We start from the raw sequence: 25985 nt of genomic DNA, 5'->3' as shown, positions 1-25985 counted from the left end.
TCAGCCCACCCTTTGCAGCTATAACAGCTTCGACTCTTCTGGGGCAGCTTGTCCAAAATTGTCCAAAATCTCTTGGTCTGTTTTAAGTATTAAGAGTTCCTTTCACTGGAACAAAGGGGCCAAGCCCAACTCCTGAAAAACAACCCCACACCATAATCCCCCCTCCACCAATCTTTACACTTGGTGCAACGCAGTGAGACAAGTACCATTCTCCTGACAAACACCAAACCCAGACTCATCCATTGGATTGCCAGACAGAGAAGCATGATTCGTCACTCCAAAGAACACATCTTCACTGCTCTAGAGTCCAGTGGCGGTGCTTTACACCACTGCATTTGACGCTTTGCATTGTGCTTGGTGATGTAAGGCTTGGATGCAGCTGCTCGGCCATGGAAACTCATTCAATGATGCTCTCTACGCTGCTCTTGAGCTAATCTGAAGGCGACATGAAATTGACTCTGCAGAAAGTTGGTGACCTCTGCGCACTATGCGCCTCAGCATCTGCCGACCCCGCTCTGTCATTTTAAGAGGCCTACCACTTTGTGGCTGAGTTGCTATCGTTCCCAATTGCTCCCCCTTTGCTATAATATCACTGACAGTTGACTGTGGAATATTTAGTAGCGAGGAAATTTCACAAATGGACTTGTACTCACCTATATAAGACAAAATAATATAAGACACCTTAAAGTTCAGTTTTGTCTCTTCCTTTTATAGGAAGTCCCTTTACTGTTATGGAAGGGTGAGGACCACCCCAGCCCAGCCCCCCCTTTTAAACCTGTGTAGCCAGCTGTTTGGTAGCCAGATGAAATAAACTGCCTTTATTTGCAGTTTTTCGTAAAGATGGCTAACTGAAGAGAAGACTGCTGAAGTCTTACAGGCTTATGCTGGACTTCTATGGCATAAAGCTGCTGGATGAGAATAAAGGTAAAGTGGGACATGCAGAAAACTGGAGAGAGCGATTTGAGAACCTAAACAGGTTAGTGCTGTTCTCTTTTTCTAACTGAATAAAGTGATGTGTTTAAAGCACTTCGCTGAACTGTGTCATTTGCATGAATATATATCTGTGGTTGGTACTGTGTAGCGGATAACACCTCTGCCTTCTATGCTGTAGACTGGGGTTCAATCCCCTGTTTGGACAAGCCCCCTACACTATACCAATAAGAGTCCTTGGGCAAGACTCCTAAAACTGCCTTCGCCTACTTGTGTAAAATGATCAAATTGTAAGTCGCTCTGGATAAGAGCGTCAGCCAAATGCCGTAAATGTAAATATTACATCAGCACAAGTGCCGAAAGACAAAACTGTTGATGTAGAGTCGTAATACAAATATTTTATTCTTGTGGAAGTAATGTAAATGTCTGAATTAAGTCTTTTCAGTGCAGCACTTTTTCAATGCAATATTTACGTAAATGTGATAACAGCTCACTTTTGTCTGTAATTTTACAGAAACACACAGCACAACCTCGGGCTCACCCGCATTCTGAAGTGTCTGGGCATCCTGGGATTTGAGCACTACCAGGCTCCTCTGGTCCACTTCTTCCACACGGAGACTCTGGTGGTGAACAGAGGACTTCCCAGAGTGAAGCGGAGTGTTCTAGACTACTTTATGTGCTCTGTTCTGAACACGTCAGAGAGAAAACAACTGATCAGATTCACCTTCAAGATGTTTGAGCCAAAGTATGAATTTGTGTGGTGTCTTAAAAGGATTCAAATGCGTTTTTGAAGGAAGTCAAAACCAGAAAAGCAGAGACCCCTGAGACACACCCTTCAGAATCAGAGTCTGGTGTTTAATGGCCAACATCAAATGATTTCTAAAGGTGATTAATGTATGTCTAATTTTGAGGCAGAAAAAAATATGAATCAGAAAGAAACTGGGAGAAATTGTGTGGATCCAAAGAAAACTGTTGAAGGAAATCACCTCTCTTGTAAATCCAGTAAAGCCAGTTTAGGCTCGATTTTACGGGGGTGCAAAAGCATGCATAGCATCTTCAGTTGAGCAATTTGGAGATGCATTTATGCAATCTATAGGCATAGGACGAAGGCTGTAATTTAAGGGGAATTACACTGATTTATCAACATTTCTGCATATGTCAATTACTACGATGTAATCAGTGCCATTCTCAAGCTATTACATAAAAATAAGAAAATATTGAGAAAACATTAAGAAAACATTGTCTGATGTCTCAGACATTATCTTAAATCTACTGTAAAACAAAAGTTCATCCTAAAACATATCTTTTCAATACAATCCTGACAATTCTTTGTAATTATCAACATCACATATAAAATCTCAGAAGCCACCTGTAAGTTTATTGGCCACTTTGCCTTGCCAATAAAAACTGTATTTGCAATGTATACATTGGATTCCCATCAGCACATTGTATCGCAAAGATGTTTGTAATTTTCTCTGCAATGAGGCATTTCACACCAAACCACTCTGAATGTTGAGACTGACTGAATTATGTAGGAAAAAATAGCATGCCTCTATCACAAATAAACAGAGTTGACCACTGTGGTCAGCACTGTCTAAAACTTTTGTAATGTGCATGTGCACCTGACTTATAGGGCTTGGGAACTTGGGAACGTCATGACGCAGTGTCCTCAATCTTGGCTGTTTGTATTCCAAATAGAAGAATGAATATCCTGCCTGCTTTCCTTGATTTTGCCTAATCTGAGGCAGACCAACTGTGTGGAGTCCTGCAGTACATATGCAACCTGAGACTGCAGAGGATTCTGATACCTTGGACGACCAGGTAAGATTAAGATCAAGGAACTGAAAGACTACTGTAGCAACCCCAGCTGGATGATGGTCAACTCAAGAACTGATGATTCATGAAAGTTTCTTGCCTTATGTTTCATGAATTCACCGTAAGAGCTTAATTAAAATGGAGGTTTGTAACCATTAGTTTGCACAATGTAGAGGTGATTAAACACGCCTCGCTTCTTGAAACCATACTCACAACACAAGCTCGACTGCACATTTGTAAAATGCTATTACAAAAGTTCAGTGTCCTAAATGCGGCAAACTTAAACAAAGAAATAGGAAGCAACACAACAGCTTGACCCTTGATCATTTAAAAATTAAGATTACAGAACAATGAGGCTGAAAATCTGCAGGAGTGGCTTACACTGCATGGATCACATAAGTGCAATATACACAGTATATAGTGCAAGTACTCTACAAGCTCTATTAATTATAAATATAAAAATGACATTTTAGTACATTATCAAATGAGCTTGTTCACCTTCCAGCTAGGTGCTACGTTTGCAGAGTTTTCAGTGAGTCCGTCTTCATTAAGTGTGTTTTCTCTCCATTTCTTGCACAAGGGCAGCAACGTGAGCAACAGCACTCGCAAAATAAAAGTCAGCGTAGTCTTACGTGTACACTCAGAGTAAAGCTGAGACATAAATGAACAATTTAACAAATGAAATGTCTTTTTTAGGGTCATTTACAAGTAGTGCTCACATCACATCTTGTTAAGTCATTGGAGAGGTGTGTACTGGGTCACCTCAGGCCACATGTATGGCACTGGACCCCTCACAGTTTGCCTAATGGCACAGACAAGATTCAAGAAAGTCTGGATTCAAGGTCTGGAACTGAAGACCTCTGGACTAGAGAAGCTTGGGGTGGGTTGTAGAAGGGTCAGATTTCGCTGCAATGCAATGCGAGTTCATGCATGTATATGTAACTGCAGTATGGAGAACCAGTGGGCGTACCGAATGGGCGGAGACACTGGCAATCAGTTCTTGCACCGTCCAATCATATAAGAGATATGAACTGTCAATCAAAACTGGTATTGACCAATCACAAGTGTGAATTGCCCTTCTCTCGGTTTGTGCATCAGCCAATGGTTTGAAGGAAAGTGCAAAAGGGCGTTGCATTCTGTTCAGACACGCAGAGGTTTGAAGATAAACCGACACTTTGCTCGTTCACAAAAGGTTATCTAATAGCCTCTTGGTTCCTGATGGAAACTGTTTGCCTTCAGTGTTTTGTGCTTATGATCATTGTAGGTCTCCAGTCTGCAGCGATTCCCCTTCTCACAAAACTGGGTGTTAAACTAACCCAACAACATCTAGATGGCACGTGAACGTCTGGCTGCTTCCGCTTAGCGATAACATCATTTTTCGCCCAAAACACAGAGGATTACATTTAATGTTGAAAAACGCCACAGAACCCATTAAATGTGTCTGTTGGTTCCTAGTGGTTTTCAGTACTGGCTAATGGTGCTCTGTGTTTTCCTGATGGGTTGATATCACAGTGTAAAGGATTCAAATAATTTAATCACGTGTTCTTGTTGTTGGTTTCCTAATGGTCTCTAACTGCAACCATCAAGCCAACTCCCGTTAGGAAGCAAAATAGCTTTTATTCGTAACGGCTCTAATGGTCTTCAGCATGGCTTTCATGAGTTTCAAGAGTAGCTTAATTACCTTATTATCGGCGTTGCAGGGTTAAAGCAGGACGTGTTTCGCCGTTTTCCCCTCATAAAACCAACAAAGGCCCTGCCGCGGCACTGGCGTCATTAACAGGCTGTATATATATATATATATATATATATATATATATATATATATATATATATATATATATTCTTTAATCTTGCTCTTATTATGTGTTTAATGTCCATGTCTTTGGCTGGATTTCAGGTAGGCCTGTCTATGTAAAGTAACTGGGTGTGTTTGTGTGCTTTAGCCTCTGACTGCTTTTACAACGTGTTACAGTAACTTTCACTTTGCTCACTGCCTCAGCGTGCTGGTAAGCTGGCTACGCAGTGGTCAGTAGGGTCTATAGACAAGACTTATAATACTGTAAGAAACTAGACAATGGCCAAGAAACTAGACAATGGTTCAAAAAGCACCGAGAACGACTTTGAGAACCAGTACGACTCAACATGGGACGATGAGGATGACGAAGAGCAGCACGACAGGACGAAGGTAGAGTTCGGCTCAGTCGCTTTGTTCACACTTCATTAAATTTTCATGACTGTATTTCTACCACCTGACGGGAGAACCAGTGGAAAACTGCTGCTACGCGCTGCTGAAGGAGCCAGTAACTTGTTTTTTGGGAATACGCTGCTCTAAAGCGAAGCTATCGAAAGTGAAAGTAACCCTTGTCCCGGCCTTGTTTACCGGAAAGTACAGCGGTTCAGTCTTAAAGTTGGAGGGGACTATTTTAATGGGGTCAGGAAATCTGAGAAGGGTCAGTTAACTCCGACCTAATCCCCAAAAGTAATATTATTAGATTACATTATTATGTTTATCTTTCCAGAAATGACAAGATTAGAAATGAGCAGATCAGAGGGACAGTGAAGGTGGAGCAGTTTGGAAATAAAGCCAGAGAGGCCAGGTTGAGATGGTTTGGACATGTGTTGAGGAAGAATAGTGGATATATTGGTCAAAGAATGTTGGAGATGGAGCTGCCGGGTAGAAGGAGAAGAGGTAGACCTCAGAGAAGGTTTATGGATGTAGTGAAGGTGGACATGGAGATGGTTGGTGTAAAAGTAGAGGAGGCAGTGGATAGGGCAAGTTGGAGGCAGATGATCCCCTAAAGGGAGCAGCCGAAAGAAGAAGATCTTTCCAGAAATACATAGTGAATATCGTCAGTGTTGAAGCTGTCAGTAAGTGATCAGTGACGTGTTTGGGTGAATAATATTATGTTTTTAAATCTAAAAGGAATAATGGAGCTGCTAGAAATGGTGAAGAGGATCTGAGAGGTATAGTTTGTACTGACCGATAAATATACAGTTGTAGTCACTGCCTATATATATATATATATATATATATAGTATAGTTTACTGCCTATAATGCTTTCACCTTTGTATATTATCTAGGGCAGAGCCAGAAGTGGGGCAGATTATCTGTGCATATTATATGGAGGTTAAAGTATTAGGCCATAGCTGATTACAGGATTATTATAAAGCACTATAGAAATTGTATATTATATATGAGAATTATAGCAATCTGTAGCTATAACACTGCAGTATCCTCTTGTAGTATAGTATAGTCAGGGCTGGGATGTACTATCTGTATTCACTCCATATTACATTTAATTAAGACAGCATTCAGAATATAGTTAGTTTTATATTTTAAGAGAATTTTGGCAGAATACTTACCCATTAAATTTAAATAATATATGCCATTTTAAAAATAGTCAATGCTGGTTAAATAACTTTTTAATATCAGCACAATGTGGAGATACAAACTCTAAACAAGAACTAAAAAAAAGGCTTCTGGCTAAAGCCTGAGTAGACTGATAAATCAATGTAATGAAACGGGTATTAATCTGAGCATTAGTGAAGTCTTTTGAGTTTTTGAGGATGATTAAAGAGAGCTGTCTTCTCAGACGTGGACATGAGTAATAAGCTTAGCACTTTATTGTAAAGTCCAATATCTTGAGATTGTAAAGTGTCATATTACATAACATATTGTGTTATTCGAATAAGGTGAATATTTCAGGACAGAAGAGGCAGTGATTGTGAGGAAAAGTGTAAATTAAATAAACATTAACATTACTGCTTTTCCCATCTGCCTCAAAATGTATTCTAAGTGTATTTTTTATGTATTCTGAATACATTATATTTTTATATAGTGTAATATAATACATTACTGAATATATTTAGGACAGTGTATTAAATATTTAGACATCACTTCATTTTCAAACTAAAAAGTCCAAAATCCAACCCTGAGTGTAGTAAAATCATTTTCTAAATTGACGACCCAATTGTTGACATTTTATAGAAATTTCTGTAATATTGCAATTTTTTTTTCTACAAAAAGGTTTTTGTGAAAAAGTACTTGCCCCCTTATAATTTATTAAATATTTGCATGTTGGTCACATATAATTGTTTTAAATCTTCAAACAAGAATAAATATCAAACAAAGTGAACTAGAGTAAATACAAAATCCAGTTTTTAAACGATCATTTATTTAAGGAAAAAACTTATCTAACATCGTATGAAAAAGTTATTGCCCTCTTAGTTACTCAGACAACTAGTTAGCCAAATTTAGTTGGTAAGTGAGATCAGTTCAGCTAGACACCAGGCTTGATCACTGTCGGCATTGCTGAATCTAAACATCATTAAAATAGAATCTAGCAATATGAGGTAGGGTAAAAGATCTCATGCAGCACACTATGCCACGATCTGAGGAAGAAAGTAATTAAAACGTATCAGTCTAGAAAGAGTTACAAAGCCATTTCTGAGGCTATGGGACTCCAGCATACCAACAGGGAGAGCCAATATCTCGTAATGTTGGTGAATATTCCCAGAACCAGCCGGCCTACCAAATTTCCCCCAAGAGCATAATGACAACTCACCCAAAAAGTCACAGAGGAGCCCAGATGAGCATTTAACATCTGTGTGGCTAAACTAATGGTTGAAACTCATTGCCTGTTTATGTTAATGACTGTTGATGTTTTATCTGTCTTCTCAGGTACCCAAGCAGCAGATTCACTGTACCCACAGAGACTTATATGCTGCAAAGGACATGCAAAATTATAGACATATGTGTCAGGTAAGTCTTCACAGCCTTCAAATACACTGTTGGAACCAAGTACCAGTTCATTACTTAGTCTGTTCACATTAACAAACTGGAGGAAAAAAACAGTTACAAGGAATGGTTAGAACCAAACCACATGTCTCAACACCTAGAGACATCAACACACCACCACCACATCAGTATTACAGCAGTGCTGAGAATGATCCACCATTCAAATAGTATGTGCTCTATGAAGAAGAAGAAAAAGGGGGCTAACAAAGTATGTAGAGAAACAGATGGACTACAGTCTGTAGTTGTAGAACTACAAAGTGCACCTATATAGTAAGTGGAGCTGATGAAATGGACAATGAGCATCATAATGTTCTACCTGATCGGTATATATATTTATATATACACTATATTGCCAAAGTATTCAATCATCTAAATCATTGAATTCAGGTGTTCCAATCACTTCCATGGCCACCGGTGTATAAAACCAAGCACCTAGGCATGCAGACGGCTTCTACAGACATTAGTGAAGAATGGGTCGCTCTCAGGAGCTCAATGAATTCCAGCATGGTACAGTGATAAGATGCCACCTGTGCAACAAGACCCGTTGTGAAATTTCCTCACTACTAAATATTCCACATACAACTCTCAGTGGTATTATAACAAAATGGAAGCGATTGGGAATGACAGCAACTCAGCCACGATGTGGTAGGCCACATGAAATGACAGAGCGGGGTCAGCGGATGCTGAGGCGCATAGTGCGCAGAGGTCGCCAACTTTCTGCAGAATCAATTGCTACGGACCTCCAAATTTCATGTGGCCTTCAGATTAGCTCAAGAACAGCATAGAGAGCTTCAAGGAATGGGTTTCCATGGCCAAGCAGCTGCATGCAAGCCTTACTGAATGCAGTGGTGTAAAGCAACGCCACTGGATTCTAGAGCAGTAAAGACGTGTTCTCTGGAGTGACAAATCACGTTTCTCCATCTGGCAATCTGATGGACAAGTCTGGGTTTGGCAGTTTCCAGGAGAACGGTACTTCATCTGACTGAATTGTGCCAAGTGCATGGTTTGGTGGAGGGGGGATTATGGTGAGGGGTTCAGGTGTTGGGCTTGGCCCCTTAGTTCCAGTGAAAGGAGCTCTTAATGCTTCAGCAGACCAAGAGATTTTGGACAATTTCATGCTCCCAACTTTGTGGGAACAGTTTGGGGACGGTCCCTTCCTGTTCTAACATGACTGTGCACCAGTGCACAAAGCAAGATCCACAGAGATATAAATGAGCAAGTTTGGTGTGGAAGAACTTGACTGGCCTGCACAGAGTCCTGACTTCAACCCAATAGAACACTGCGAGCCGGACCTTTTCATCAAACATCAGGGTCTTCATATGTGTGTGAAGGCAGATGAGCCAATACTTTTGGCTATATATATATATATATATATATATATATATATATATATATATATACTGTGGTATGTGTGGTTGCTATTTTGATGGTGCTGTGGTCAATAAGTGGTCTGGAGGGGCTCACCATTCAATGCTCTTGGACATCAGGACTCAATTCTACAGTGCTCTGAAGTTTTATTATAGTTTTGCACACAAAATTATTTACACATTCGCGAGGAAAAAAAAAAAAAAGAAAACAAAGCTATAGCCAAATGACCCCACTGACTCCGCAGTCAGCATCTGGCAGCCATTTGTTTCATACAGAACTAAAAACAATTGTGTTGCATAGGGTCTGAGGCTGCGAAGCCACACAGACCTTTCTTAAAACATACCTTCCTTTCTCTCTTTCTCCTCCATTGTCCCCTTTCCCTTTTAACCTGGTAGCTCCTCCCACCTTAATTCTGGGTCATACCATGAGCCAGGCTAGGGGTGACAATGGAACAAACAATCCACACATGGATCACTTACAGACATTCAATGGCCATTTCCTACATATATACACATGCATGTTTAATTGTTAAGCTAGCTGTATTAAACTTTACATTTTCTCCTTTTACAGGTACCACCTTGTCTGGATCCCCCTGGACCTCAGGTAAGTAGAAGTCACCACAGTATCTATTGAGGAAGGGTGAATTGCAGTCTTGGTGATGTGTTAGAGTAACCTGACATCATCACATATATATGTATTACACTATTTGAATAAACCAATTGTAATTATGCTGTAATTCTTGGCTTGATACTTGTTCTTACTACATGTGGGCCCTGATATCATCTGACCGACTTAATTTTATTTTTAGAATTGAAATATGTTCATTCTTTTCTTCCTTCTTTGTCCAATTACTGATCCTGCAATTTTCACTGGCATCGGCCAGATACTGATCCTTGGAATTGCATTCATGCCATTTCTAGATGATAGTTAAATAAGCTAAAAGATCAAACCAAGCACAAATTTACTTTCAAAGTTTCTCTTTAAGACTCTATTTTTAATTATTATTGTTATTTTTATTTTTTTAACCTAGAGCATTAAAGATGCAGAAAGGTCTGAAGATGATGTGAGTATTTACGCAGTTTTATGTCTTTCAGCAGTTTTACACAACATGTTTTTTTGTCTTTGTGGAAATTTGGTATTTGGTTTTATAAGTATTGTGTTTGATCTTGCAGGAGAGGGAGATGTTTAACCTGAGGTTTTATCAAAATAAGATACCATCTCGCCCTGATGGTAGGCATACATTCATAAGTGATTACTCTTTTGTTAAACACAATATATTTTATGTGGCTTAAATTATAAATAATATACTGCCATTTTTCTTAAGATTTATACATTCGGGACTTTCCCCGGTATTGGTTTCGTGATTACAAAAAGCTGGAAAATACACACTCCTACATTCAGTGGTAAGAAAAACTGTACATTCTTACACACAGTTTTAAACTACATTTTGAGTTATCTTTAGGCCAACAATGTATAACAATAGTGGATTTTGCCAATGGGCCATATAAAAAGTACCACAAAAGGTAAAGATTGTGCTATACATATAATTAAAAATGTATTGGCAAATTTCCATAATAGTAATGTGGACAAGCACTGATACGTCATGATTTTCAAATTTCAAAACAATCTTACAGGCTGTTTCCAATTCAAGAGCAAGGGGTAAACCATTGTGCACATGTCCTTACCCAAAAAGAAATTAAGGTACGTACAAAGAACATTTCAGGTCCTTTATAACTTTATTGGATTAGAAAGTTGCTTGTCATGATTGGCCCCTCCCAGTCCTGTCCATGTGTTCATGTTGTTTTGGTTTAGCCCATGTGTGTTTGTTTTGGTCCAGCCCCCTCTTTTCATGACTCCACCCCTGATTGTCTCCACCTGTGTTTGCACCTGTCCCTCGTTACCCTTATGTATTTAAGCCCTGTGTTTTCCCCTGTCTGGTTACTGGTCTTTGTCTGAATTGTTATCTGCTGTGGTATTTGTACTGTTCTGGTTGTACTGTTGTTTGTTTGCATTGTTATTCTGGTTTGTCTGTCATGTCTGCCCCCCCATTCAATCCGTGTTGACTATGTGAACCTGGACCGTTTCGACTATGACCCTGGATTTGCCCATAATAAATCTCGCTTATCTCTGCATATACGTCCGCCTCCTCGCTCCCATTACAGTGCTATAGCCTGGCTAGGTTTATGTTTATCTACAAGTTACAGTGTTTTAGATGAATTACATTAAAACATACACTGATCATGGCACATTTAGACCTTCATAAAGCCTCTCTCATTTCCACACTGTTCAATTCTGCACTGAAAAATGTGATGCATTTTTTTGATACAGATCAATTTACTTGATACAGATGTGCAGTGCGGAGCCCTCAGGGCTAGCAAGGCCTTCAGAGACGGCCTAATTTCTGGGAACTAAAATCACATTTACATCTATAGTGTTTAGTTCATTTTTATTTAATATGTTTATTGTACCAAACTTGAAATGGTGAATCACTCAATCTGTTCAGTGTATTTTACAGAATCTAATGGCAAATTCAAAGCCATTCTGCAAACTACACACAGGAACAGAGTTAATGCTTTAAAATTTTAACAAAAGCAGCTGTTACCAGGCTTTCGTTTTCTGGTCTATACTTTATATTACCCTTCATGAGAGTAGGCTGAGCAGTCCAATAACATTCAGAGACAGGATTCACTCTCAAATATTTTATTTCAAAACTCCCACATACTGATATGTGGTAAAAGATTATTATTTGAAATTAATTACATTTTAATGTTAGTTATTCCATCTATAATATGTACCTAAACATTGCAAAGATGCTCCAGAAGTTAGATTCAGCTGGATTGTTGGAATTAAACACTAATGTTAACAGCTGACCAGAGTTCAAATTGAGGCAGAGGTCTTGGGGCGTCCTATAGTGGAAAGTATGTAAGGCTTTGCGGTGGTCCAGTGTGCAGTGGCCGTTAGGAGCTCACAAGAAGACACAGCAAGCTTAGTTAATTAACTGAAATATATACTACTTACATAGTAAGTGAATGAATGGTTTCGTGGTTTGGTGGGTCCCATAAGAAGAAAAACAAAGTATAGTTCAGTTTTCGGGACAAATGGGTCAAATTCTAGTCATAAGGTGTGTAAGAACACAAGTAGGATTGTGTGACTGTTTCTCCAACAGCCTAAAATGGAAATTCTTTGATAACAAAAGCATATTAATTGGATTGTACAGCAATTCTTTTCCCCGTTTTTTATGGCTGTCGCTGAAAAAGTCAGAAGTACCTAATGCTTCTCAGACTTCTTCAGTTTTAAACTGGAGCCGTTTCCCTTTACTGTTATGGGAGGTTGAGGACCACCCCAGGCCAGCCCCACTTTTAAACCCCGCAGCTGTGCAGCTGTTTGGTAGCGAGATGAAATAAACTGCCTTTATTTGCAGTTTTTTCGTAAAGATGACGAACTGAAGAGAAGACTGCTGAAGTCTTACAGGCTTATGCTGGACTTCTATGGCATAAAGCTGCTGGATGAGAATACAGGTAAAGTGGGACATGCAGAAAACTGGAGAGAGCGATTTGAGAACCTAAACAGGTTAGTGCTGTTCTCTTCACTGAATAAAGTGGTGTGTTTAAAGCACTTCGCTGAACTGTGTCATTTACATGAATATATTACATCAGCACAAGTGCTGACATTAAGGAAACTGATAGACAAAACTGTGTGGATGTACAGCCAGATGCAAAACTGGGCTCGACTGGTTAAATTACATTTTGTTCATTTTGTAAGTAAAAATGAGTAATGTCCACTACAGAGAACACACTTCTACACAGTTTCTTTGCTGAATTTGACATATGGGAATAACACTGTGTTATGGCACATTTATATATATTATTTTTCTTCCAAATAAAAATGGTGCACTGGAATTTGCAGGAAAAAATGTATATTTAGATGTGTTTCTCTGTACAGGAATGTCAATTGTTCACTTTGAAAATCCACAAAACATGTAATTTGACCACAGGTGTTGAAACATTTAATACAACAGTACTTTATTCATGTGGAATCAATGTAAACGTTTGAATGAAGTCAATGCAGCACTTTTTTCAAAGCAATGTTTGCTTGAATGTGATAATGGCTTACTTTATTTTTGACTTTAATGTCACAGAAAAACACACAACAACCTCCGCATCACCCGCATTCTGAAGAGTCTGGGCATCCTGGGGTTTGAGCACTACCAGGCTCCTCTGGTCTGCTTCTTCCTCACGGAGACTCTGGTAAGAGGAAGACTTCCCAGAGTGAAGCGGAGTGTTCTAGACTACTTTATGTTCTCTGTTCTGAACAGGTCAGAGAGAAAAGAACTGATTAGATTTGCCTTTGAGAAGTTTGAGACAAAGGAAGAATTTGTGTGGTGTCCTAAAAGGATTCAAAGAAGATTTCAAAAGGAGATCAATGCCAGAAAAGCAGGAAATCCTGAGACACACCCTTCAGGATCAGAGTCTGGTGCTCCAAGGAAAACACCGAAAGCAAGAAAACAAAAAGTAAAAAGACAGGATCAGTGTCTGGTGCCCCCCAGCCAACCTCTAAAAATGAAAAAGAATACTTCATGTTGCTGTATGTTATAGGTCAGACACTGATCAGATTTGCCTTCGAGAACTTGTGTGGTGGAGAAATTTGTGTGGTGTCGTCTAAGGTTTAAAAATTACAGCTTAAATCCAGTTATAGTAAAAAATAATGCAGAAAAGAAACACCATGAGGTTTCTCAGCTTGAAACAAAACCTCTGTGCTAGGCCTTTAGTGTTTAGAACACAAAGTGAACATTTTTCAGCCTAATGTCCATCTGCTACATCAATTACCACTGTAGGATACAGTTGATTAGCACATCTGTGGTGCAGCAGATACAGGTTGTCATCCTGTTGGTTTAAAAACATCAAACAAAACAAGAACACATACAAGCATTTACTCAAATTTATATGAGACTGATGCAATAGAAACCAGTTTAGATGGTGAAATATATTAGCTATATATATATATATATATATATATATATATATATATATATATATATACATATATATATATATATATATACACTCCTAAAAAAGAAGTCTTTTAAAAGGTTCTATAAGGAACTGTGAACACTTAAAGAACCATTTGCATGCTAAATGCTTTATTACATGCTTAAATGGTTCTTCCTTTTGAAGGCGATTGCACTGTACTTTGTTCTATACACAACCTTTATAGAAAGGGTTCTACATGGCACCAAAAAGGTTCTTCTATATAAAACCAATTACAACACATTCTCCATCAATCTGAAGAACCATTTCACCATGCAAAGAACCCTTTAAGCATGCAAACCCTTAAAGAAACATCTTTTTTTAATGGCATATATGCTAGTTACATTAAACATCATGTACACATTATATTTAATGATTGCAAGAGATTTTATATGATCTTTTAACAAAATTAATTGCACAAAGATAATCACAGACAGGGATGGATTTTTGACCAAGACTGCCATTGACCTTCAAAAACCTTGGACCACAAGACCCAAGGTGGATAAAATTAGGAATAATTGGAATTGGATATTGTTGTTACTAGTGAAATGGCATGTTTTAGATGCTGAGATAATGTTGTTAGTGCTTAGCTTTCCACGCAAGTAGGACTACCTCTGTTTTGCCTTACAACTCCAAAGTTTAAAAGAAAAAGAGAAGAAACCTAAAAACACAGACACAGAAACATCAAACACAGCACTGTCTTTTATATAAACAAGGCTTTAGACTTTGTTGAATGGAAAACACAGCTTAACATAACAGATGTCAGTAACATAGTGTAGTCTACTTATTTATATTTACCACATATTATTAGAATTATTAAGTAATGATCATATATGGTTTGTACAAGTAGCTTTAAACTTGATGCTTAGTTCACACAATCAACATGAAGTCAAAAGCTTGCAGGTAACTTTTATGCCTTTATGTTATGGGACTAACAATATAGGTGAACTGTTAGCCAACAAACACTACATGACAGAAAACATAACTTTAAAAGTGTCAGTTGCAGCCTACAATGCGGCTAAATATCTTAGCGTACTAGTGCCGTAAACTATATTTAGCATGGTTCAATCTCTGCTATTTGCCTTACTCAAGAGCACTGATGCTGCTGGTTAACGTGAAATGGGGTTGAGGAGTCAAATCGAGCGTCAGGAGTTGAGACCTCTTTGCTGGATGATTGAAAAGTGGTCCTAAAAGTCTGTTTAATGGAAATGAAATGAACTTTTCAACCAAAAGAATTAATGTTAGTTAATCATTAACATCTTACATCTCACTTACAGTACTGTCAGTGAACAGCTAAAACTAGGGCTGGTCTGAACAGCATTCGCACGCTTCAAATACTCATTGATATTTCTGAATGACTATGTTCATATGTTCTCAAAACCAGCCTTCAAAACTATAAGATTTGAAGTGTTTTTTTTTCATCTGTCTGATGGAAGAGATACACTTTCATTTTACTCAGTGTTTTTTAGTTAGCATCGGCTACACTAGATGCGCATCTTATATCCATCAAGTCTGTTTTTTATTTTTTTCCACTTGCGTGTGCGAATGAAGCGTAAACTCCATAGAGATCCAGTCAAATCATAGAAATCTGAAGATCTTGTTGGTGTGGTGTGGTGCAGAGCAGCTCCTGCGCTGTATTAACTGCACTGTACTTCTGTGATACAGATGTAAAAACTTGTGATGGTGATTTTGTAGCAGTAAACAAACCTGCTGTTTGGGCTGTCAAGCTAGAAAACTGTTTCTTAGAAAAGAAAAGTGGAAAGATCAGTTACGTGATGGAGCTGAGTAGTTTGGATGCACAGCAGTGTACTTACATGTTTGAGATGACTCTTCAGACCTCTCATGTCTCTATGGTGTACCAATTTATTATAGCAAATCTTGCACTGAGTATTCATATCGTTCAATAATTTAAAGGGCCTATGATTTCATACAAATCTCTCAGTTGGAGTGATTTTGATGACTGACAAGAATTTATGATGCATTGTAAACTGTACCAGCTATACTTCATGCTTTTTTTAACATTTTCCAGATAATTGCTGTAAAAACAAATCTCTAAAATTTATGTTAATGTAAGAAGATTTTATTACAAGTGATTTTTGAAGCATTTCTACTGGACCATTCATTATGAAAGTTTCACACAATGTAAACAGCGGGTGCTCTGCTCAAATGGTGCAGGAAAGTAAAGAAGGAAATACAGTCGTAGGTAAATGTTTGGATGCTGCTGGTGAAACTACATGCCTTGTTGATTTTATATGTGTAAAGAAGTCAACAAATCCTCCACACAGAACACACTTCTGTACATTTTTATGCACAATTACTGTTTTTTGTTGAATTTAACATACTTGAAAAAATAAAACATAAAATGTGATCTGTGCAGAAGTTATGGCACATTTTAAATGGTATGTTTTATTTTTTCCCCAATATGTTAAACTCTTTGTGCAGTAAAATTTGTGGGGAAAATGCCCTATTTAGGTCCTATGTAGAGGATGTGTTGAGTTATTTTCACTTAGAAAATCAACAATACATGTCATTTGATCGGGGGTGTTCAAACGTTCACATATGACTATACATTGTTTTTTGGGGCTTTTTTTTTTGGTTTAACAATAAGTGTTCTATTTAAAGGAGTTTGCTGATTATTCTTTAGGCTACAGTTTTTGTGACTAAAAAACAAATATGAACGAATAAGTTCTTGAGCATTCTAATGATTTGGGCCAGCCCTTGATAAAAAAACTTCAGTATTCAATCCATTGCACCATATGTGGCCCTTACTAAGAGCTGTTAAATTCAGCTAAACTCTGGGTGATGTGGCACAGCTTGAGATTTAAGTGTACTTAATAATGTTTTAGACATAGCAGCTAATCAGCATCTGAATGACTCTCAGAGATTTTACAAAGGCTCTGAGTGCCTGTGGCAATGCTAATGTACACTTAAGCACAATTTTTTGGGGCATTTGTTTTAATCATTGTTAACCTGTCCAGGGTGTTTCCTGCCTTGCGCCCAGTGAGCACTGGGATAGGCCCACAACGCGCGTGTGTGTGTGGTTTTCATTGGTAATGGTTTTCTTAAATGTTGCAGGTATATTCAATGCTAAGTTAATGGCTGCTGAATTCCATGTGCTGTGCTAACCACAGTGTGTGTGCTTATATGTCAATCAGGGCAAACATGCTGAAGCACCTTCAAATAGAGAAAATAACTGATGTTTTAAGACCTTTAAGTGTGACACTACAGCACTTACAGGACATCATCTAGTTCATATCACAAAAGTGATGATATTGCTCATTTCTGTCCCAATGAATGCCGTTCTTCAGAACATGTATACGGGACTGCTGAAAGAGCTTTTTACTCAAATGTTTAAATTCATAATAACACACACACACACACATTTTCTAAGCAGCTTCTCAGGGTCGTGGGGGGTGCTATCCCAGCAGTCATCGGGCAGAAGGCAGGATACACCCTGGACAGGTTCATAATAACACAATGTACCTTTATATTGTATTCATATTGAAATGTAATATGAATAAATGTATTCATGACACCAAATGTAGTTATTCATTTATTTTTAGCACAGCTAAAATACATAACGGTACAGGATCATCTTTCACCTTCTGTTTTAACTAAAGCAATAGGCATACTGCTCCCCATAGCATGACTGGCTTCACAATCTTCACAAGCTTCTAAAAGATCTTCCATGTTTACCTGAAGCTTGTGACTCTTTCACTTGTGACTCAGAGAGGTATAGAGCTGGTATAGAGCTGCCACCAGTGTTTTCGATTTCAGTCAACCCATTGGTTAGGCTGCTGTTCATTTTCAGTCAGTGTCATACCTAGGACTTCCAGAAGGCTTAGAGGAATTCCATACGGAATTGGTTGATTCCTCTGTCACTCTGCAATTATGCTGATGCTTAATCAAACAGGCTAGGATTTCTTTTCAGCTCTTGAAGTCCTAGCCAGTAAGAGAGCTTGTTCCCCTGGCCAATTTTCTCTGTGCATGTGCACCACTGTCACACATGTATACAGTGCATTGTGTTTTATGAAGCTGCCCAATCTGTTTCCCCTTTCCGATTTCTTTACAGTGGTGGTGGTGAGGGCAGCAGTGGCCCTACACATCTTCTGAGTTTTTAAATGTAATGTTGATCAAACTGGGGCAAGTTTTTCTTAAGGGATTATTTTGACTTATAACCTCCTATATGTACCACCAGCAATATATGTGAAAGAAATACATTTTAGGCTAAAATCTTATCTCAAAACTATCCTAAGACAATGTCTCAGACAGCAGGCAGTGTATTTATAACCATTTCATGTCATTACCTCCTGTAGGAGAACTTTTAGAGGCATTAAACCCCTCAGACATCTGGTACCACCACTGTAAACAATTGTGATTTTGTACATTTCTAAAGAACAGAGGATTTCACACCAAACCACTCGGAATGACTCTGTTTACATCTTACCCATTTAGTTAATTTGTTGTTGTTTGCTTCTCATTTATACTTAAAAAAAAAACAGGCTCATATTTAAGCTTGTGAAGCTCAAAGCATAACGCAAATATTCCTTTCACTTTCTGTTTCTAAAAAAACAATAGGTGTGGCCCTGTGTGTTGCGCAACTGGTACCATAATTCCTGCCTTTCTCTTTCATTAGTCTTTCTCATTACTTTAACATGTTACAAAAATGGTCAGCAAGGTCTATGGCTACATATAAGTGGTCTATTTACTATGCTACAATGAGCAACACATCAAGCTAACTGACAGTAATAGTTGCTCCCCATGAATGCAGGGCTGTTTTGGCACGTGTTGCACTGGTTTAGTCCAGCGGATGTTGATAGTGAGCTATAGTTACCAAATCACTGTGGGGGAATACAGAAAGGTGTGAGAATCATTGTCTGGCAGTTTATAAATATACAATGCTCTGAATGGTGCACATAATATGCAAAAACTCTAACAACAATGGAGTTAAGTGTACAATGACTAGTCCATCCATTAAAGGGAATATTATTTTTTCATCATTTTAGGAAACCAGGATCCTACAAAAGTTTAGAGAGGCCAAGAGATAGTTAGAATTCTCTATATTGTTATCTGGAGAGTTACAACTTAATTATTTAATGATCTCATGATAACAATCCACATTACAGCCAACTCATAACCTCTCTGGACTTCTGTAGGAACCAGGGGCCACAAGGCCATTTTGTTCACTACCCAAAACCTCAATCAAGACACTTGAACCTACGACCAAGTGTCGCAACCTAAGACCAAGTGTCTTGAGTGCTTATTTGTAACGTTGATAATGGCAGCAATAGTGGTGAATACATTTCACTCCCTGTGTATTCATGACCATTTCATGCAAACACTTTCTATGACTTTTAGTGGCATTAACGTCAGATGTCTGCACCGCCGTGAACAACACCGACTGAGAAAGCTTCTCTAGATTGAACCAGATTGACTCTGAACGACTTTGTTCGCATCTCAACCATTTTATTATTAAAAAAAATTCCTGGAATTTCATTTGAACTACTTCATGTTCTGTGCAAAGCTCAGTTTATCATACTGTGTTTTATTCCATAACATCTTCACTGGATTGGACTGGTGCTACTTCTTTTGATCAGAGAAATAAATCCCTCTTTTAGCTCAGAAACTCAAGATAAAAAATAAACAATGGTGGACCAAGTGCACAAATCATGTGCTTGAGTTAAAGTAGAGATACCCAAGGTGAAATATTACTCCAGTAAAAGTAGAAGTCCTTACTCTAGACCTCAACTTGAGTAAAAGTACAAAGTATTTGTCTTCAAATGTACTAAAGTATCAAAAGTAAAAGTACTAAAAGATTAATTATGGCTCTATTGTCCTGTTATCGTTGTTGTAACAAGACTCGCTTAATGAACTAATTTTAGGTGAAAATACTGCAGTGTCTCTCTTGGTAAACCAGTCTTTTGATAGAATGTCATTAATTAGTCTGACAAATTATGTGAAACTTAAACACAGAAGGCAAACCGTTTTCATCAGGTAAAACCGAGTGGCTCTAAAACAGCTTTTTACAAGCAAGCAAAGTTTCAGTTTAAGATTTATTTGTAACTTAGTTACAAGTTTAATAAAACCTTGATTTCAACTCAGGTTCACAAATACATTTTCCTTTACTATATTGCAGCTGCAGGTCTCTGTTCATAAACATAAACTAGCTGAAACTAATTTAGTATAGAATGAAAGTGTTTGTATAAATTCAGAAAAAAAGACACATGACAGTCACGACTGCATGTGTGATGTGTACATATTTCTATATTGAGGTGAATTTACACAAAGTTAGATTAGTTCCATCATTTAGGTAGACGTATGTGCTCCTAAAGTTTTCCATTGCTGCACTGATGTTGAACCGTGTGCTTGCACTGGGTCAGTTTGACCAAGAGAAATGACAGATTTCTCATAATGTAGTGGAGTAAAAAGTGAGATATTTGACTTTGAAATGTAGTGGAGTGAAAGTAAAAAGTCACCCAAAATGGAAATACTTAAGTAAAGTACAGATACACGAAAAAACTACTTAAGTACAGAAACTAATTACATTTACTTAGTTACTGTCCAACACTGAAAATAAAAGCATCAGTGCAAGAAGTGACCAATCTCAGAACCCATATGACTCTGTCCCAGAACTGACCAGAAAAGAGAAGCTTCTTCCCTTCTTTCAGTTTCTGTTTTTAAGTATTAAATCCAGTGTGGTGCCATTATTTCTCTCGTGTCTGTAGCGCAGCTGAGCGATTCTCTTTAGTTCATCTCTATAGTCGCTTCAGCGCGTTGGTAAGCAGGTCATTGGGCTTCATGGATGAAAGTGCCAGTAGCAACCCTGAAATGGGCCATTCACTTTCTAGCATTGAGGGACGCCGGAGAAACTTCCTCACTGAATCTGAGTCCTTCAACAATCCGTATGATTCTACATGGGAGGACGACGACGGTCCGGAAATCCCGTCCAGTGAGGTAAGACTGCGATATTTCATAACGTTTAGCTTTTATAAAGTCGACGGTGGAACGAAATACTATTTTTTTTATATTTCTAGGCGGGTTTTCAACAATTATTGGAAAAAAAAACTTAGACCCGCTCTGTCTGAAACTAAACTATCAAAATCGAAAGTGGCGGGGCTCCTTAAATTCGCAAACGGACAAAAAATAAAAATGAAAATAAAACAGAAAATTCAAAAAAATAAACCCCACATAAGAAACACGCTAACAGTTACACGCTGAAAGCAGAACTTTTGAGAAAGGACAACAGACTCACCAACCTGAAACTTACGCTGCCACGGGCTGCTGGGAAATGTAGTTCAACTCGTCTGGTTGTAGGCGAACTCAGCTGTTCCACAGAAACGCTGCAGAATTCAGTTAGAAATAATAACGGTCTCTGTGAATGTCACAAATGTCCCTAAAACATAAAAAAGAAAGATATACATGAATAGATTTTATACAAAAGACACACCAAAGCTGGAGCATAAATTAAAATTTCAGAGATAAATAAGGTTGTATATATCAATCCACATCTTTTAGAAAACAACAAAACTGGTTTATTTTAATGAACATCTTTTAACTCTTTATCATAAACACTAAATCAGCCATATGCCTTACTATGTATGCATTATAGTACCTTTAAATCATATTGTGTATATTCTGTTTATGTACATTTTCTCAGTTCAACATAGAATGGTCCAGAAATGCACAGAGAAACACACATGCTGCAAAAGACATGCAGAACTTCAGGAAAATGTTTCAGGTAAGTTTTATAGACGTCTTGTACAGTGAGAATATCTTAACAGAGACATTAATTTGATTTTTAAGGTTTATTTTAAAGGAAATTAGAATAAGGTCTAACCAAGCACAACAAAGATCAACTCAGGATGTCCTAAAGCGTAAACGTAAAAGTCATTTTTTGTTGGGGTCTTATGAATTGTGCAGTGTAGTTCATCTCATTAGTACGGCCTGATTTTTATTATAGAGTGTCAACTGTGATGATGCAGCAGACGATGAAGAGTTGGGTGATGTGAGTATCCCGTTACCATTAATCCTAACACATCACAAAACAACATGTCAGATTCAGCCACATATCTTTATTTTCCTTTGGCGGTTCACATTTTTACTACTTTAACCTCAACAGTTGGATACTCCTTATGTTTGTGTATCTGTGGGAATAATGTTTCTGAATCTTCTTTTTATAAGGTGTACAGTGAGAGGGAATACTGCATACCCAACCTGCTGTTTTACCAAAATAAGATCGCATCTCTTCCTGATGGTATGGACAGCATAACAGCGTTAGACTTTATTTATATAATTTACTTAAATATACAAAGTAAATTATACTGTTATATTCACATAAAGTAGTTTAAGGAATGTTTAATCCTTTTTATCTTCAGGTGTATACATTAAGGAATTTCATGAAAAGTGGTATGGTGATTACAGCAGGCTGGAATGGGTGCCCTCCTACATTCAGTGGTAAACCTCTGTCACACAGGCTTATATAATTCCGTTTCATAGGTCAATGTTTTTCACCTTTGACTGCATTTTCAAATTAGCTCAATTTGGCTGTGAACCTGGCAACTCTGCTTTTACACATTGCCAGTTAGGTCATTTGGTTAAACAAAGCCAACCAGGCACTTTGTTTCTATAAGGAGGATCCTTGGCCTTAAATTGTAAGTAAAATGATTTAAAGAAAAATATTTTAAACAGTTTCTATTGTTGTTATTATTATTATTATTGATTGTAATCTCCCTTCCGTCTTGGTATATGAGGAATGCAACAGGTTAATAAGAATACAGTAGCACTTTTGTGTTACCTACAATAGCTTTCTAATACCCTGCGTTTAACTTGTTTTAACCATTTTCCCAATTTCAAAAACAACTCTGTAGGTTGTTTCCAATCCAAGAGCAAGGAATGAACTATGATTCTCAACCGCTTACCCCAGAAGAAATCAAGGTATTCCAGATTAGTGTTTTGCCATTCTGGTCTCTCTGCACATTTGATTGTTTTTCCTGCTCTAATTTTAAAACAAGCTGAAGAAAGGCTTTTAATTGGTGGGTTAGAGCAGGGAATACACAAACATTTCCATTGTAATAGTACTGGAAGGGCAGCATTGGAATATATTGTTCTATAGGTTTTATTTCTGTGGCTGTCGTATTTGACCACAGCTAGTGCTAGTAATGGTATAGCAGAACTGTTTAACCATTAATAGTGTTAGTTAAAGAGCTCTGCTAGTAACATTTAACATTAAGTTCCTCTTACTGTGTTAAACACTATTCTAGTTTTAAGACCAAACATAAATGTGTTTGGTACTATGAAAATTGCGGTGTATATTCTTCATTTTAACTGTTAACAGCTGTAGTGAATATCAAAATGTAATATTGTTTTTTCAGCTGTTCCGTAAAGATGACGCGGCGAAGAAAAGACTGTTGAAGTCTTATAAGCTTATGCTGGACTTCTATGGCATAAAATTGCTCGATGAGGAAACAGGCAAAGTGTGTCGTGCAGAACACTGGGAAGAGCGATTTAAGAACCTAGACAGGTTGGTGCTGTTCTCTTTTTCCAATATATTTCCTTCATTGTAATGTAGACTTCATGGATTATGGTTTCTCTTTAATGTTACAGAAACACACACAACAACCTCCGCATCACCCGCATTCTGAGTTGCCTGGGCATCTTGGGGTTTGAGCACTACCAGGCTCCTCTGGTCCGCTTCTTCCTCACGGAGACTCTGGTGGAAGGAAGACTTCCCAGAGTGAAGCGGAGTGTTCTAGACTATTTTATGTTCTCTGTTCTGAACACGTCAGAGAGAAAAGAACTGATTAGATTTGCCTTTGAGCAGTTTGAGCCAAAGAGAGAATTTGTGTGGTGTCCTAAAAGGATTCAAAGAAGATTTCTAAAGGAGATCAAAGCCAGAAAAGCAGAGACCACTGAGAAAAGCAGAGACCCTTCAGGATCAGAGTCTGGTGTTCGATGGCCAACATCAAATGATTTCTAAATGTGACTAATGTATGTCTAATGTTGAGATAGATGAAAAATATAAATCAGGAAGAAACTGAGAGAATTTCTCAGTTGAGTGACTTGAAGATAATGCAGTTGCTTAGTCTATTAGGCATATGATAAAGGCTGTCATCAAATTAGAATTTCACTGATTTCTCTATATTTCTGCATATTCAATAACTAAGATATAAACAGTGCTATTCAGAGTGGTTTGTGCCATTCTCAAGCTCTTACATGAAAATAAGAAAACATTAAGGAAACATTGTCTGATGTCTCGAACATTGGTTCACAGTAGATTTAAGAAAAGGGTTTGGCCTAAAAATTATATTTTACATACAATCCTGACAATCCTTTAAAGTGATCAACATCAAAAAACTAAGAAGACATCCATAGAACATATGGTTGGTCAGTTTGGATTGTAAATAAAAAGTTAAGATAAAAAGTTTATTTGCAATGTATACACTGAATCCCCATCAGCTACATTGTATTAAAAAGATGTCTGTAATTTTCTATGCAATTACCATTTCATATCAAACTACTCTGAATGTTTAGAGTAACTGAATAATGTAGAAATGTTTAGAGTAGGAAAATTAAAAATAAAAAATAAGCAGAATTCTTTGTTACATAGCATACATGCATGTAAAATGTCACAATGTGCGATCTATGCAATGTGCATTTGCACCTGACTTATATATATTTATATATATAATGTTTATTCTATGTGTATTCTATGTTGGTCTCGTATGTATGCATATGTGTGTGTGGGGTATATTATTGAGGTTGTCAGACTTCAGCCACACTCTTCCAAATTTTGTAAAGCTTGTCTTCTGTGTTCAGAACACCCCACAACAAAGTTACAGTTAATTATTAAAGTTACATGTATTTAATCACTGCAAGAGATTTTTGGTATTTTGGTGGCGTAGCTCTAAGTTCTTCAGTTATCTTAAAATAAAATAATGTATGTGGTGCATGCTTTTCACAATATGTTTATCAGGAGGGTTTTGATTCATCCATTTCGTTTTCATTTTCCTTTAATTCATTAGTTATTTTTCATGATTCATCCACTGATGTGCTTTTAAGTAGGGCAGCTCAAATACTCAGTATTAGCTGACCAACTGACTCACAGCACTGCTGACATGCATACCATTTCAGGCTCTTTCGTTTTCTGTTTTGTCAAAAGGAATGGGTGAGTCACTGTGCTATTTTGCCTCACTTGTTGCCTCAGTGCATGGACAAACTGGCTCTATGGCTGATTGACAGGATAATTGTTGAACAGTTCATGAACAGTGGGTTGATTTTCCAGAAGTTCTGGCCTACATATATACAGTCATATGCAAAGGTTTGTGCACCTCTGATTGAATTTTTATTGATTTTCTAGGTGAAAATAAGTTAACACACCCCAGAACACACTTCAGCACATCTCAAGCAACAATTACAGTTTATTTGCTGAATTTAACATACTGGAAAAATAAAATAAGAAATGTGACCAGTGTAAAAGTAATTGCACATTTTATATTTTAGATGTTAAATATGTCAAACTCAAATACACAGAAATTAATATTTGCAGAATAAAACCTTTTTTTCTCATTAAAAAAACACAAATTTGACAAAATGTCTTTTGTATATGACTTTATGTGTTTTCCATGGGTTTAGTTAGGAGTAATCACACTACAGCATATTAGATTATCACACCAATTCATCAATTACAGACCATAGATCATCTATAGTTTTGATGTTGTCGTATTCCCAAGTAAGGCTTATGTAAATTAAAAATTGATAAGTTCGTAAATAACTAAACCTTCACTGTTTAGGATTTTTTTCCTGTTAGCCTATAAAAGAAAGCCTGAATTCACTGTAAAGTTGATATATAAAATAGTATCATACATTTCTCTGGTCAGTGAGTTCTTCTTGGTCAAAATGAGATAATCATACAGAAATATGCAAATTTCTGAATGGTGACTCTTGTAATAAGTGAAGTTTGGGGGGGGGGCATGCCTGAAACACCTCCTTCTTTCAATCTAATGCCCTAAAATCCTCATCCTCACCTTCCGCTCCCGTGACGAAGTGAT

General features: G+C 37.6%; 3 protein-coding genes across 3 annotated transcripts; all 3 read left to right on the top strand.

Moving 5' to 3' along the window:
• Window positions 1-854: 854 nt before the first annotated feature.
• On the top strand, window positions 855-1750 carry LOC119261912 (opioid growth factor receptor-like). Its single transcript, XM_037532049.1, has 2 exons — window positions 855-976; window positions 1445-1750. Exons 1-2 carry the CDS (start codon window positions 882-884, stop codon window positions 1719-1721), a joined length of 372 nt encoding a protein of 123 aa, XP_037387946.1. The 5' UTR covers window positions 855-881; the 3' UTR covers window positions 1722-1750.
• A 2953-nt stretch (window positions 1751-4703) lies between these two features.
• Window positions 4704-13896, top strand: LOC108435108 (opioid growth factor receptor-like). The gene is made up of 9 exons (XM_017710696.2): window positions 4704-4930; window positions 7427-7507; window positions 9482-9514; window positions 9942-9974; window positions 10084-10141; window positions 10236-10314; window positions 10546-10612; window positions 12333-12481; window positions 13050-13896. The coding sequence occupies exons 1-9, from the start codon at window positions 4820-4822 to the stop codon at window positions 13504-13506; spliced, it is 1068 nt and encodes a 355-aa protein (XP_017566185.2). The 5' UTR covers window positions 4704-4819; the 3' UTR covers window positions 13507-13896.
• A 6655-nt stretch (window positions 13897-20551) lies between these two features.
• Window positions 20552-24803, top strand: LOC108436055 (opioid growth factor receptor-like). The gene is made up of 8 exons (XM_037532505.1): window positions 20552-20892; window positions 21596-21676; window positions 21899-21943; window positions 22120-22192; window positions 22314-22392; window positions 22806-22872; window positions 23310-23458; window positions 23542-24803. Exons 1-8 carry the CDS (start codon window positions 20737-20739, stop codon window positions 23912-23914), a joined length of 1023 nt encoding a protein of 340 aa, XP_037388402.1. The 5' UTR covers window positions 20552-20736; the 3' UTR covers window positions 23915-24803.
• The last annotated feature ends 1182 nt before the right edge of the window (window positions 24804-25985 follow it).

Source organism: Pygocentrus nattereri, chromosome 21, assembly GCF_015220715.1.
Source record: "Pygocentrus nattereri isolate fPygNat1 chromosome 21, fPygNat1.pri, whole genome shotgun sequence".
Lineage (NCBI taxonomy): Eukaryota > Metazoa > Chordata > Actinopteri > Characiformes > Serrasalmidae > Pygocentrus > Pygocentrus nattereri.
This window is presented reverse-complemented; position numbering and strand designations above follow the sequence as displayed.